At 42.0% G+C, this 14,517-nt stretch overlaps 7 protein-coding genes across 7 annotated transcripts in view; 4 read left to right on the top strand and 3 right to left on the bottom strand.

Moving 5' to 3' along the window:
• LOC119195886 (histone H2AX) overlaps positions 1–4,673 on the top strand; it is a 545,468-nt gene extending 540,795 nt beyond the window's left edge. The window contains exon 3 of the mRNA XM_037451207.2: positions 4,286–4,673. Coding sequence (XP_037307104.2) covers positions 4,286–4,673 — 388 coding nt within the window. The remainder of the gene's footprint in view (positions 1–4,285) is intronic.
• On the top strand, positions 471–1,351 carry LOC119195866 (histone H1-like). The gene has a single exon (XM_037451183.2). It carries the CDS (start codon positions 507–509, stop codon positions 1,137–1,139), a length of 633 nt encoding a protein of 210 aa, XP_037307080.2. The 5' UTR covers positions 471–506; the 3' UTR covers positions 1,140–1,351.
• LOC119195875 (histone H3) lies at positions 1,826–3,950 on the bottom strand. The gene has a single exon (XM_037451195.2). The coding sequence runs from the start codon at positions 3,935–3,937 to the stop codon at positions 3,527–3,529; it is 411 nt and encodes a 136-aa protein (XP_037307092.1). The 5' UTR covers positions 3,938–3,950; the 3' UTR covers positions 1,826–3,526.
• A 1,106-nt stretch (positions 4,674–5,779) lies between the features above and the next one.
• Positions 5,780–6,272, top strand: LOC119195892 (histone H2B 1/2). Its single transcript, XM_037451212.2, has one exon. The coding sequence runs from the start codon at positions 5,798–5,800 to the stop codon at positions 6,167–6,169; it is 372 nt and encodes a 123-aa protein (XP_037307109.1). The 5' UTR covers positions 5,780–5,797; the 3' UTR covers positions 6,170–6,272.
• A 1,966-nt stretch (positions 6,273–8,238) lies between these two features.
• LOC119195904 (histone H4) lies at positions 8,239–8,571 on the top strand. Its single transcript, XM_037451224.2, has one exon. It carries the CDS (start codon positions 8,242–8,244, stop codon positions 8,551–8,553), a length of 312 nt encoding a protein of 103 aa, XP_037307121.1. The 5' UTR covers positions 8,239–8,241; the 3' UTR covers positions 8,554–8,571.
• A 3,826-nt stretch (positions 8,572–12,397) lies between these two features.
• Positions 12,398–13,569, bottom strand: LOC119195894 (histone H2B 1/2). Its single transcript, XM_037451214.2, has one exon. It carries the CDS (start codon positions 12,869–12,871, stop codon positions 12,500–12,502), a length of 372 nt encoding a protein of 123 aa, XP_037307111.1. The 5' UTR covers positions 12,872–13,569; the 3' UTR covers positions 12,398–12,499.
• Positions 13,570–13,995: 426 nt separating this feature from the next.
• LOC119195887 (histone H2AX) overlaps positions 13,996–14,517 on the bottom strand; it is a 207,132-nt gene continuing 206,610 nt past the window's right edge. Inside the window, 1 exon segment of the mRNA XM_037451208.2 lies at positions 13,996–14,377. Within this exon segment, the coding sequence (XP_037307105.2) occupies positions 13,996–14,377 (382 nt within the window).

Here is a 14,517-nt window from a genome sequence, read left to right as displayed (position 1 = left end):
TGCTCCGAGAATAATACAGTTTAATAAAAAATGATGAACATCTAATGGTTGTTTTTACATTGAGACCTTGAACAAACAAGTGGATCACATGCGAAACAACTTGTGATGGAGATATGATGCATTTTAAATACTTTTAGGAGAGAAATGAGTGTGAAAAGCCTCTGATAAGTACTGTCCACGGCGCTGAGTAGGTGAGGTTTGGAGGCTCCTCAAACAAAACACATGGATCATCAGAGCTCAACATGACCTGAATATGAAGATAAACTTGTCCGCTATCTGCTCCTCCACCTTCAGCCTTCACAACTTGATGCACATTTAGTTTAAAGGCTTAAATCAGTGAAGAGAAAACACAAGTGACTCGACTTTCAGACTGCAAGAGAAGCTACGGGCTGGGTTGAGTCTCCATGGTTCTCATGATGTGTTTAAGTGCAGTCCGCTGCTTTGAGCTCTTATCAGTCTCAAACTCTCGAGTCTTTGACGATACAAACTTACAACAGCGGGACAAAATGGCAGAAGAAGCTCCAGCACCAGCCGCCGCCGCGCCGAAAGCAGCCAAGAAGAAGGTGTCCAAGCCCAAGAAAGTCGGTCCCAGCGTCTCTGACCTCATCGTGAAAACTGTGGCCGCATCCAAGGAGCGGAGCGGCGTGTCTGCTGCCGCCGTCAAAAAGGCTCTGACCGCCGGAGGATACGATGTGGACAAGAACAAGGCCCGCGTCAAGACCGCCATCAAGAGCCTGGTGGCCAAGGGGACTCTGTTGCAGATCAAGGGGATCGGGGCCTCTGGCTCCTTCAAGATGAGCAAGACGACCGCCGACAAACCGGCAAAGAAAGCCGCTCCTAAAGCCAAGAAGCCCGCAGCGAAGAAACCCGTAGCGGCCAAAAAGCCCAAAGCAGCAGCAGTGAAGAAAGTTGTAGCCGCTAAGAAGTCACCGAAGAAGGCCACGAAACCCACCGCGGCCAAGAAGGTGGCCAAGAGCCCCAGGAAGGTGGCCAAGAGCCCCAAGAAGGTAGCAAAGACCTCCAAGAAGGTGGCCAAGAGCCCCAAGAAGGTGGTGAAAAAGGCCCCCGCAGCCAAGAAAGCTCCCGTGAAGAAGGCTGCTAAGCCCAAAGCCAAAAAAGCAGCACCCAAGAAGAAGTGATCTGAGATCAGTCTGAAGAAACAACACCTCTAAAAAAAGGCTCTTTTAAGAGCCACACATTTCATCCTTAAAGAGTTTTTCCTTTTTATTTCTATTTTTTCAAAACGATTGAGTAAGTAATAAGTTGAGTGATGCAGCCTTTGATTTTATGGGAGAATTAACTGGTTCCAGACAGATTTACTGCATGAACACTAATGTGGTCAAATGTTTTTTTGATTTGCTGTATTTTATTGAATTATAAAATTGCAAGTTCAAACATTTTTGATTTTGAGCCAGCATGATCTTCTAAAGACATGATAAGCGTTACTTGTCCATCAGATGATCACCCACAAACACAAGAATCAAAATATTGCTCAGTCAACAGTTTGGCCTATCCGTCACCAGTACTAAAATATTTTAATTCAACAAAATATGAATAACGCTCCACATTCTAAATTGAGAAATGATTAATTCACGTAATTACTGTTCCATTTTTATAAATGTTAGAAACCCATAAAAAATGGACAGGTCCACTCTTCTCCTTGCACTCCTTGCAAACATTATCTTTAACATTATCATGTTCTTAGACCTGTTCTGTCAACACATAACCAGGGCATTCTGATCTACCATTCCAAAATGAAAGCCTCTCAAAATACCTTTCATGAGCTGTACGGTTTCCGTTAAAATCATTTTCAGGTTATAAATAGAAGGTGTGTAATTCAACTTCAAAATTGCCCCCTATGCATATAGTTTAATATTTCTTCTGGCAAAATGCGACTATTAGAAGCCAAGGTCTCAAGAACACACTGCGTGTATTTGAAAAGAATCGGGTTTAATCCCTGGGAGGAGTTTGGTCTTTTACAGTTGCAAGAAATTATGAAAATAGGCAAAAAACAGGCCAAAAAGGCAGATTTTCTAACATTAATTACAGCGCCCTCTATTCTTCAAAAATTATGAAGAAATGTGGGTGTGCTCAGGGCTTCAATGGTTTCACATGCTATGTCGGTGAGGGCAGGCCAAGTCATTTGGAAGTTAAAAATCTGACAGATTAAGCCACACCCCTTGCAAAGTTAATAAGCCCATATTTCATCAAAACAATGAGTTATCAGTACATTTCTGATATATCAAGGGCACATTGAAGCAATAACCATCCACCAAAGGTTTCATGACAATCAAACTTAGCGTTTAGGAGAAAATCCCAAGAATGTGTTTTTTCACTAATTTCAAAATGGCGGAACATCTAGTTAGGTGCATTTGCATACCATGAATGACTTTTTGTAGAGCATGCCGAAGAGCACCTTTGTGCCAACTTTCAAGTTGATTGGACATCGGGGGCGGAAACTGGCCTAGTGTGGTCTTTTTTAAATTTCTAGAGGGTGCAATAGAGACAATTATTTATACGCTAATGTGAGACCAAAAGACTTTCAACCAGTCCAGATATCCATTCCAAATTTAACAACTTTTTGAATATGATAAAGGCCCCACATTTAACATCAATGAAGGTTTTACACCAACATAATGGGCAAAAAAACAATCATGGCCCACTGAAGTGCTTTTTATTATAACCTCTGAACATTTTTAATACTTAGATACCTGTTGATAGTGTGAGATTCTAACACATGAATAAACACTATAGCGGCGTTCCTTTGACAGACATGCATTTCTAAGCCGCTATTGAGCTGCGGGCGCATTTAATTTGTTTTTTTGACGCGAATGACAAGAGATCTTACGTTTGTTCAGATTGACGCATTAAATAAAGTTTATTAAATACACAAAATAAAACATTCCGTCACATGGTAGAAAAACTGCACAAGTGCCTAATCAGCTCCTATCGGGAATCACCTGTTGGTAAAACATGACGCGGTAAATGGTGCGTCACGTCAACATATTTCCAATTACAATACGTCCTCAACATAAGGAGGTCCAATTAAACAACACACACACTTTGGGCTCTTACAAACACTGTGCTGCAAACAGACCAGTTCATTCATTTATTCATATAAAACAGCAAAGTTGTGCTTCTACCACACATGATCTGCGGCATCAGTTTATATTAAAACAAAATGTATTCCCGTACTTCTGCAAATTATTACCACAAGCATCACTGCATAAAAAACCACGGTTCTGATATCCCCATTAGGGTAGATTTATAACTCACTAGCCAAGTGTTTGGTGTTCGTATCAGAAGATCTAATGGTTCAATCATATATATTCTGTGGAAGCTCCATTAACAATTCTTTGGAAATAAACTTTTTAGAATGACTAGAATGTCAATTCAGAACTATTAGTCATTCTTCATTTATCTGCTTTCTTTATGCAGACTGAGAGCCACAAAATGAATCAAGTTCTTTTGACAAAGTGTGGTGGCTCTTAAAAGAGCCGTTGTTGTGTGAGGAGAATCAAAAGGTTTAAGCTCGCTCTCCGCGGATGCGACGGGCCAGCTGGATGTCTTTGGGCATGATGGTGACCCTCTTGGCGTGGATGGCGCACAGGTTGGTGTCCTCGAACAGACCCACCAAGTAAGCCTCGCTGGACTCTTGCAGAGCCATAACAGCAGAGCTCTGGAAGCGCAGATCGGTTTTGAAGTCCTGAGCGATTTCCCTCACCAGACGCTGGAAGGGCAGCTTGCGGATCAGCAGCTCCGTGGATTTCTGGTAGCGACGGATCTCTCTCAGAGCCACGGTACCGGGCCTGTAACGGTGAGGTTTCTTCACGCCGCCGGTGGCCGGGGCGCTCTTACGGGCAGCCTTGGTGGCCAGCTGCTTCCTGGGGGCTTTGCCTCCGGTGGACTTACGGGCGGTCTGCTTGGTTCGTGCCATGATCGACTCGTCTAGCTCTAGATATGAGAAGTGTATTTTAAGAGGAGACACGCAGCTCTTAAAGTGTGGACCGGCTGTGGACCGTTGACGCATTCAGATCTGCGGGCCCTGATTGGTGGAGGACTCCTCCTGGAGCTCAGCCCCGACTCCACAAGCGAGTTTCTTCTGCTCATTGGTGGAAAATGATTTCAAACTGTCCGCCAAAACTCGGAGTGGCGCCCTGTGTGCTCGTGCCTGGACGCTCTTCTCTGGTTGGTCCGCATGTCTGGAACCGTCCCGCCCGCTCCGCTGACATATAAAGGAGGGTTTGGCTCGATGAGCGGCACTTCCTTCTTTGTAATCATCAACAATGAGCGGCAGAGGCAAAACCGGTGGCAAAGCCAGAGCGAAGGCCAAGACCCGCTCTTCTCGTGCCGGACTCCAGTTCCCAGTTGGTCGTGTTCACAGACATCTGCGCAAAGGCAACTATGCGCAGCGTGTTGGCGCAGGAGCCCCCGTCTACCTGGCGGCTGTGCTGGAGTACCTGACCGCTGAGATCCTGGAGCTGGCTGGAAACGCTGCCCGCGACAACAAGAAGACTCGCATCATCCCGCGTCACCTGCAGCTGGCTGTCCGCAACGACGAGGAACTCAACAAGCTGCTGGGCGGAGTGACCATCGCTCAGGGCGGCGTGCTGCCCAACATCCAGGCTGTGCTTCTGCCCAAGAAGACCGAGAAGCCCGCCAAGTCAAAGTAAACCAAGAGACAACTATCCACACCACAAAGGTTCTTTTAAGAGCCACCCACACTTCTGAAAAGAGCTATGATCCTTAAACTGTTTGAATGATCTTATAAAGTTGCACAATTTTCTGTTTTTAGAATTTGAGGGAATAGCATTGATTCATGCATTTATCTAATTATTCCAGTTAAGTTCATAAGCATGATTGTCTGGGGAAAAATAATAGTTTTGCTGTATAGTTCTTCAAAGTTTCTGTTATCTGCTTATGAAACCAAAAATCAACAAGCATGACACTAAAATTTAAGCTTTGAGCTAGTCATCACTGATGCCATTACTATCCCATACCAGAAGAAATGCAGTGGCCCCCTTGATAAATAGCCGAAAACATGCATATCAACAAAAGCAGAAATGGTTTTAGCTGTTAAGAATCAGACACTTAAGGAGGTAGATGGATTCACTTTAAGAGAAGGAACAGAGGAAGACGTAATGGTAAAACTACAGAGATGTCAAAAAGACACAAATCATAACCTACAAATCTGGTGATAAGGCAATACTGCTTTATGAATCAGACACCTGCCATTAGATCACAAATATGTGTCACATACCCCATGCCAAACTTAACAAGGAAGCAAGTAGCCTGATCTATTAAATATTTACCCTAATATTTTTTAGAAAGTCAACTTAAGGATAGATTGATTCATGTTTTAGGCTACAATAGCAACACACTAATATTATCTCAAGCTCGTGGAAGGTTATTTGTCAAAATGAACAAAAGATTTTCATCAATTCTAGTGTCATATTACTACTTGGTGTGTTTTCTTTTGTTTTCAAACCATAGCAGAGAAAGGCCAGAATAGTTATAGTCAATTTAAAACACAGGACGAGTTTGGCCCATATGACAGTGTACATTACAAAATACGTTTTTAAGTCTTGAATGACCTTTAGAAATTCAGTCACTCGGACAGTAGAGAAATCTGCATAGTTTATCCTAGTCCCATAGTGTGCGTGACGTAGGGTAGCACTTGGATAACAACCAATCATTCTTGAGCAAGCGCACAGTGAATTTTGCATCTAGTTGGTATATACATTTCACCTTCGCAGAGGCGCAGCATTATCGCTGAGTTTTCCAGAGATATTCAGTCATGCCTGAAGTTGTGAAAGCGCCCAAGAAGGGCTCCAAGAAAGCCGTGTCCAAGGCCGTCAGCAAGGGCGGCAAGAAGAAGAGGAAGACCAGGAAGGAGAGCTACGCAATCTACGTGTACAAGGTGATGAAGCAGGTCCACCCCGACACCGGCATCTCCTCCAAGGCCATGGGCATCATGAACTCGTTCGTGAGCGACATCTTTGAGCGCATCGCCGGTGAGGCCTCTCGTCTGGCTCACTACAACAAACGCTCCACCATCACCTCCAGGGAGATCCAGACCGCCGTCCGCCTGCTGCTGCCCGGCGAGCTGGCGAAGCACGCCGTGTCTGAGGGAACCAAGGCCGTGACCAAATACACCAGCTCCAAGTAGACCTCATCTAGACCACTAACCCAAAGGCTCTTTTAAGAGCCACCCACTTCTACTAAAGATCATCTCCTGATGTTACTACCTAGTTGTCTGGTATACTTGAATGTTATTTCAGTACTTCCTCTTCACCATTATGTTCTAAAAGTTAATCTGAGATTTATTCTATTCTAATTTTAACTGATGCCGCACAATAAATGCTGTAATGAAGTTTTCCCTTCAATATAACTATCAAATGGAAATTTTTGTTTCTATACTGCCTAATCCAATATGTATGTATGTAGTTCAATCCTTTCTAAAAGGATAATCTGCTACCAATTTGAATCCATTTAGTAGGTAGTTGGGATTAATGGGCCAAAAACTACTTCATCTCTGCTGAATGCTTCTCTACATACTTTCCGAATTAAGTGAATGTATTGATATTTATGCGTTTGTTAAAGTCAACTATTTTGAAGAAAGGGGTTGATTTTGAGTTGTATGGTTATAATCTGAATTATGTGAACAGAGGCAGCAAAGGGGGAGGGGGAGTTGCACTTTGTTGATAGAAGACTTAAGTACAAGATTGTTTAAAATATGACCGCTGCAATTGATATGTGAATGTATTTCTATCGAAATTGAAATGGGGAAATTGAAGAACATCATTGTCAGCTGCGCATACCAGGCTCCCAACAATAGCATAGAGAAGTTCAAGGAGGTAATGGAGAGTATGGCTACAAACACTGAGCAACGAGGTAACTTTTCTCTGTTGCGATTACAACATAGATTTTCTTAACTGGTAATCTGCCATACCCAGCAAATGTCCGGTGGGCCGACAAACTTGGGGGCCGGTCGAAAGGCCTATACAATGTTTAATGTTAAATTTTTTTATTTTGGGGTCGACGGGGGTGGGGGGGTTGAGAGCAGTGTTGAGAGTTCACTTATTCAATTGCAACTTGGGATATTCTAATGTAAGCATTTAAAACTCATAACGGCCGTTGACGGCCCTTCTTCTCTAGAAAAAAAACTTAAATGATGCCATTTGATTAATTATTACTCGCCCACAACGAGTTACATGTTAGAAGAGATAGCCAACGTATGTTATTTGGGGGTTAAAACCCGCTTTGCATTTTGAAAGCGGTAAATTCAACTAACTGGATATTGTTAGTTGAATTTACAGCTGTGTTTCTTCTGAATTTTCAATATCATCAATATGCAATATTATATACTCTACTCTATATACTCTACATTATATATATATTATCAGTTTTGTGTAAGTAATTTGTTTGTATAGGTTTTTTATGGGAAGTATCTCAACAATTAGAGGTAAATGTTGTTTGGTGTCATATTAAAGAGGGGTTTGTGCTCTTTAAAGGGATAGTTCACCCAAAAATGAAAATTGTGTAATTTACTCACCTCCAAGTTTTTTCAAACCTGAATGAATTTCTTTATTCTGCTAATCGAAAAGAAAGAAACCTTTGAAGAACGTCAGTGATCAGACAGTTGATGGACTTTCATAGTATTTTACTACTAGTACTATGGAAGTCAATGGGGTCCATCAACTGTCTGATTACCAACATTCTTTAAAATATCTTTTTTGTATGAATAAAAAAAGATCATACAAGTTTGAAACAACTTGATGGTGAGTAAATGATGACTCAATTTTCATTTTTGTTATTTGTTATAAAAAAGTATATGGTATTGATTGATTGATTAAGTGGTGCTTTTTCACTTACCCTGGATTTGTTTATTCTACTTTTGTGCAATACCCAACAAATCTCATCCTCATTAGATTGCATCCTTGACAGTCAAGAATTCCCTGTGACCAAAAAATGAAGCTACGATCAATTTGAGATCAATAATAAGATGAATGGAGACAAATAAATACACAAAGTGTCACAAAAACAGGCATGCTATGAATTAATATTGCCGTACTTTGGAACAATGTTTAGTTATCTATGGCACAAAACAAATGTTTGTTCAATTATGATGATCTATTGGAGCAAGCTCCGCCTACGTCTTCTTTCACGTCCTCAGAGTGGGTATAAATATCCGTGAAGTACTGCGCATTCATCTACTTGTAACAAGCCTATCAATTGAAAATGAGCGGCAGAGGAAAGGGTGGTAAAGGACTCGGCAAAGGAGGCGCCAAGCGTCACCGTAAAGTCCTCCGTGATAACATCCAGGGAATCACCAAGCCCGCTATCCGCCGTCTGGCTCGCCGTGGTGGCGTGAAGCGCATCTCCGGTCTGATCTACGAGGAGACCCGCGGTGTGCTGAAAGTCTTCCTGGAGAACGTGATCCGTGATGCCGTCACCTACACCGAGCACGCCAAGAGGAAGACTGTGACCGCCATGGATGTGGTCTATGCCCTGAAGAGACAGGGACGCACCCTGTACGGCTTCGGAGGATAAACATAATTCTGTTACCAACCAGCAAACAAAAGGCCCTTTTAAGGGCCACACATACACTTTGAAGAGCAGATTTTTTGATTCGCTGACTTGTGTCGGTACAATGTCGTTGCAATTGCTATGACTGAATTTAAGTAACATGCAAGTGTAGGAAGGAAGACTATACCCAGTTACAACGAGGCTAAATGCATGTACTAACGGGTGGACTCACTAACAAGAGTCACACTTTTGCACCAAAAAGGTGCTCAGGACCAGGAAACTGCAGAGATAGAATGTGTTTTACCCTGATATTAGTGTACTGCTGGACACACTTAATGGATTCAAATTCCTGATTGGTGTTACAAGAAGATATTGTCACCACTTAACTCCTTACAAGATTTCTTATGATCCTTTCAATAGCAGCTTTTTCTCTGGCCACTCTTCTATTAAGGCCAGATATTGTGCCACTACACTGCAAACTTAGCTACATATTGAGGGACATGTTTATTTTCTCGGTTCACAATCCCAGTTAGTTTTAAAATGTAAAACCCTCCTCCCAAACAGGCTTCAGCAGACTAGTGTTATTTGGCAGGTTATAGATTTTCTATAACAGTGCCATGGTGGTGTGTCCAACATGCTTAAGAGCAGGTAGTCTGTGCAATAGTTCCCAACCCAATTTTAGCCTGACTGTGGTATCTGCCCACAGCTCCACAGGTCACATTAAGTGACATGGTTGAAATTATTCTCTTTATTGTTCTTGTCTAGAGAGAAAAAGTTTAAAACATTCTAGAGTCTGAATGCCACACAAATAATTTTTCTTAGATCACACATTTGACCAACATTATTTCTTCATCTTCATATCATCTGGGCCCTTACACCTCGTGGGCCTAACCGTTCAATTTAGGATGGAAACAAACCAGAATTAATGATTCATACTTCTCTAGTCTAACCCTGACTATAACTGTCATTATTTATTGCTTAATAAAAAACACATGTTCCCTCTTTCATGATATAAATATAACATGATGAATAAGGTGAAGATGAATCAACAATGGTCGCAAAATAACCCTAAAAATCCCATGAAATAAACAGCATAAGATACACCTGTAATAACCTAGATCAGGGGTGTCAAACCCATTTCAGGTTCAGAACAGATACAGTTCGACCGAACCCGGCCCACTGACGATCGGAGCGAACGGCTGACGGAGGCGGGGGGGTAGATAAACTAAGTGACCTAGATAAATCTATGGTTTAAAGAGCATCGAGTATAGTCAACTACTGCTGCTAACACATCCCGTCGGACCCGGATTATTTATTTATATCCGTTAATGAACTTTTCTCCTCATGTTAACCTGGGAACCGCTGTCATTGCAGACGTTTGCGTGGACTTTACTGTTAAAATCTACGTACTTCCGTTTTATGGAAAAACCCACAAAGGGATAAACGGAGTGAAAAGTTGTCAGTTGGTCTCCTTTTTTGGTTCTAAACGACCAACGAGAAAACGGCCGCCGACTTCCGTTTTACCGTTTTGGTTTTCTAGTTTTACGGTAAAAGGGAAGATCAAAAGGTACATAAGTCTGCTGACATTATAAAATACATATATTTTCTTTTATTACTCCTAAATGCACTTATGCACTTATGTTTTCAGACACACAGAGCAACGGAAGTGCAAATGTGTGATGATATTTACCCAGGCACCTTGAATTAAAGAAATTATTTTTTATTAGGTCGGTTTGGATTTAATCGGCAAGGCTGGCTTGTTACGTGAATCATGGTATTTGAAAGCATTTTATTTAGAGTGTGATGTGGGCACCAAAAACGAGCATTTGAAATTAGAATCAATATCAGAACCATTCATTGCCAAGAATAATGGACATATGCATGTTTGTCACCACAAATGCATACATTGGAAAAAAAGACAAATTAACATGATACTATAACATAAGCATAGTAGATTTACAATAAAATCTAGAATATCGAACATATTAAATAAAAACATCAAATTAAAATGAAGGCAAACACTTTTGGGAGTGTATGTTCTGTAGTTCTTTAGAAGTTTGTTGTGGTTACAATGTTATTGGGACATTCAATTTACCAAAATAGGCAACATGTTTTTCGGTATGATAAAAAATATGAAAAAATGTATGATTCAACGTGCTCTCATCAAAATACATGTCTGTTGTGAGCAACTCAGTTTTGAAACTGCACCATATGTTTCCACCATCAGTGTGTTTGCTGCTCCGAGAATAATACAGTTTAATAAAAAATGATCAACTTCTGATGGTTGTTTTTACATTGAGACCATAAACAAACAAGTGGATCACATGCAAAACGACTTGTGATGTAGATGTGTTGTATTTTAAATACTTTTAGGAGAGAAATGAGTGTGAAAAGCCTCTGATCAGTACTGTTCACGGCGCTGAGTAGGTGAGGTTTGGAGGCTCCTCAAACAAAACACATGGATCATCAGAGCTCAACATGACCTGAATATGAAGAGAAACTAGTCCGCTATCTGCTCCTCGACCTTCAGCCTTCACAACTTGATGCACATTTAGTTTAAAGTATTAAATCAGTGAAGAGAAAACACAAGTGACTCGACTTGAGACTGCATGAGGAGCTACTATGAGGGCCCGTTTAGGACTTAACTACTGAGACACTCTCACACACACTACTGAGACACTCTCACACACTCTACTGAGACACTCAACACTCACACACACTACTGAGACACTCTCACACACACTATTGAGACACTCTCACACACACTACTGAGACACTCTCATACACACTATTGAGACACTCAGACAACATCTCACTATACAACATGAGAGCATCTCACTATACAATGTGAGAGAATCTCAGTATACAGTGTGAGAGCATCTCAGTATACAGTGTGAGAGAATCTCAGTATACAGTGTGAGAGAATCTCAGTATACAGTGTGAGAGAATCTCAGTATACAGTGTGAGAGAATCTCAGTATACAATGTGAGAGAATCTCAGTTACACCGGAAGGCGGAAGCAAAGAGCGCTGATTTTGAACAGCGCAATGCGCCAATCATACGCCCTTCCTTCATATGCCTTGAAGTCTGCGGTCGCCCGTCCAAGTTTATAAATACTACCATATTCAAGGGACGGAATGTCATTTTAGGACGTTTTCAGGCGAGAAATTAGGTGTTTAAGCAACATTTCTGCGGTCGGTTTGTTAACATTCAGCCATCGTAAAAAATTCCATGGAGGATGTCGGAGACGTGAGGTGTAGTTAACGGGACCATCTGATGTCCCCAGCACCGGGCGGTCAGCCTCATCTCACGCCATCTCAGGATTAATTAACGACAATGATGTTCTTCAATTACCCATTTCAATTTCGATAGAAATACATTCACATATCAATTGCAGCGGTCATATTTTAAACAATCTTGTACTTAAGTCTTCTATCAACAAAGTGCAACTCCCCCTCCCCCTTTGCTGCCTCTGTTCACATAATTCAGATTATAACCATACAACTCAAAATCAACCCCTTTCTTCAAAATAGTTGACTTTAACAAACGCATAAATATCAATACATTCACTTAATTCGGAAAGTATGTAGAGAAGCATTCAGCAGAGATGAAGTAGTTTTTGGCCCATTAATCCCAACTACCTACTAAATGGATTCAAATTGGTAGCAGATTATCCTTTTAGAAAGGATTGAACTACATACATACATATTGGATTAGGCAGTATAGAAACAAAAATTTCCATTTGATAGTTATATTGAAGGGAAAACTTCATTACAGCATTTATTGTGCGGCATCAGTTAAAATTAGAATAGAATAAATCTCAGATTAACTTTTAGAACATAATGGTGAAGAGGAAGTACTGAAATAACATTCAAGTATACCAGACAACTAGGTAGTAACATCAGGAGATGATCTTTAGTAGAAGTGGGTGGCTCTTAAAAGAGCCTTTGGGTTAGTGGTCTAGATGAGGTCTACTTGGAGCTGGTGTATTTGGTCACGGCCTTGGTTCCCTCAGACACGGCGTGCTTCGCCAGCTCGCCGGGCAGCAGCAGGCGGACGGCGGTCTGGATCTCCCTGGAGGTGATGGTGGAGCGTTTGTTGTAGTGAGCCAGACGAGAGGCCTCACCGGCGATGCGCTCAAAGATGTCGCTCACGAACGAGTTCATGATGCCCATGGCCTTGGAGGAGATGCCGGTGTCGGGGTGGACCTGCTTCATCACCTTGTACACGTAGATTGCGTAGCTCTCCTTCCTGGTCTTCCTCTTCTTCTTGCCGCCCTTGCTGACGGCCTTGGACACGGCTTTCTTGGAGCCCTTCTTGGGCGCTTTCACAACTTCAGGCATGACTGAATATCTCTGGAAAACTCAGCGATAATGCTGCGCCTCTGCGAAGGTGAAATGTATATACCAACTAGATGCAAAATTCACTGTGCGCTTGCTCAAGAATGATTGGTTGTTATCCAAGTGCTACCCTACGTCACGCACACTATGGGACTAGGATAAACTATGCAGATTTCTCTACTGTCCGAGTGACTGAATTTCTAAAGGTCATTCAAGACTTAAAAACGTATTTTGTAATGTACACTGTCATATGGGCCAAACTCGTCCTGTGTTTTAAATTGACTATAACTATTCTGGCCTTTCTCTGCTATGGTTTGAAAACAAAAGAAAACACACCAAGTAGTAATATGACACTAGAATTGATGAAAATCTTTTGTTCATTTTGACAAATAACCTTCCACGAGCTTGAGATAATATTAGTGTGTTGCTATTGTAGCCTAAAACATGAATCAATCTATCCTTAAGTTGACTTTCTAAAAAATATTAGGGTAAATATTTAATAGATCAGGCTACTTGCTTCCTTGTTAAGTTTGGCATGGGGTATGTGACACATATTTGTGATCTAATGGCAGGTGTCTGATTCATAAAGCAGTATTGCCTTATCACCAGATTTGTAGGTTATGATTTGTGTCTTTTTGACATCTCTGTAGTTTTACCATTACGTCTTCCTCTGTTCCTTCTCTTAAAGTGAATCCATCTACCTCCTTAAGTGTCTGATTCTTAACAGCTAAAACCATTTCTGCTTTTGTTGATATGCATGTTTTCGGCTATTTATCAAGGGGGCCACTGCATTTCTTCTGGTATGGGATAGTAATGGCATCAGTGATGACTAGCTCAAAGCTTAAATTTTAGTGTCATGCTTGTTGATTTTTGGTTTCATAAGCAGATAACAGAAACTTTGAAGAACTATACAGCAAAACTATTATTTTTCCCCAGACAATCATGCTTATGAACTTAACTGGAATAATTAGATAAATGCATGAATCAATGCTATTCCCTCAAATTCTAAAAACAGAAAATTGTGCAACTTTATAAGATCATTCAAACAGTTTAAGGATCATAGCTCTTTTCAGAAGTGTGGGTGGCTCTTAAAAGAACCTTTGTGGTGTGGATAGTTGTCTCTTGGTTTACTTTGACTTGGCGGGCTTCTCGGTCTTCTTGGGCAGAAGCACAGCCTGGATGTTGGGCAGCACGCCGCCCTGAGCGATGGTCACTCCGCCCAGCAGCTTGTTGAGTTCCTCGTCGTTGCGGACAGCCAGCTGCAGGTGACGCGGGATGATGCGAGTCTTCTTGTTGTCGCGGGCAGCGTTTCCAGCCAGCTCCAGGATCTCAGCGGTCAGGTACTCCAGCACAGCCGCCAGGTAGACGGGGGCTCCTGCGCCAACACGCTGCGCATAGTTGCCTTTGCGCAGATGTCTGTGAACACGACCAACTGGGAACTGGAGTCCGGCACGAGAAGAGCGGGTCTTGGCCTTCGCTCTGGCTTTGCCACCGGTTTTGCCTCTGCCGCTCATTGTTGATGATTACAAAGAAGGAAGTGCCGCTCATCGAGCCAAACCCTCCTTTATATGTCAGCGGAGCGGGCGGGACGGTTCCAGACATGCGGACCAACCAGAGAAGAGCGTCCAGGCACGAGCACACAGGGCGCC

Source organism: Pungitius pungitius, chromosome 6, assembly GCF_949316345.1.
Source record: "Pungitius pungitius chromosome 6, fPunPun2.1, whole genome shotgun sequence".
NCBI lineage: Eukaryota > Metazoa > Chordata > Actinopteri > Perciformes > Gasterosteidae > Pungitius > Pungitius pungitius.
Note: the sequence above shows the minus strand (reverse complement) of the source record. Positions and strands in the feature narration are given on the sequence as shown.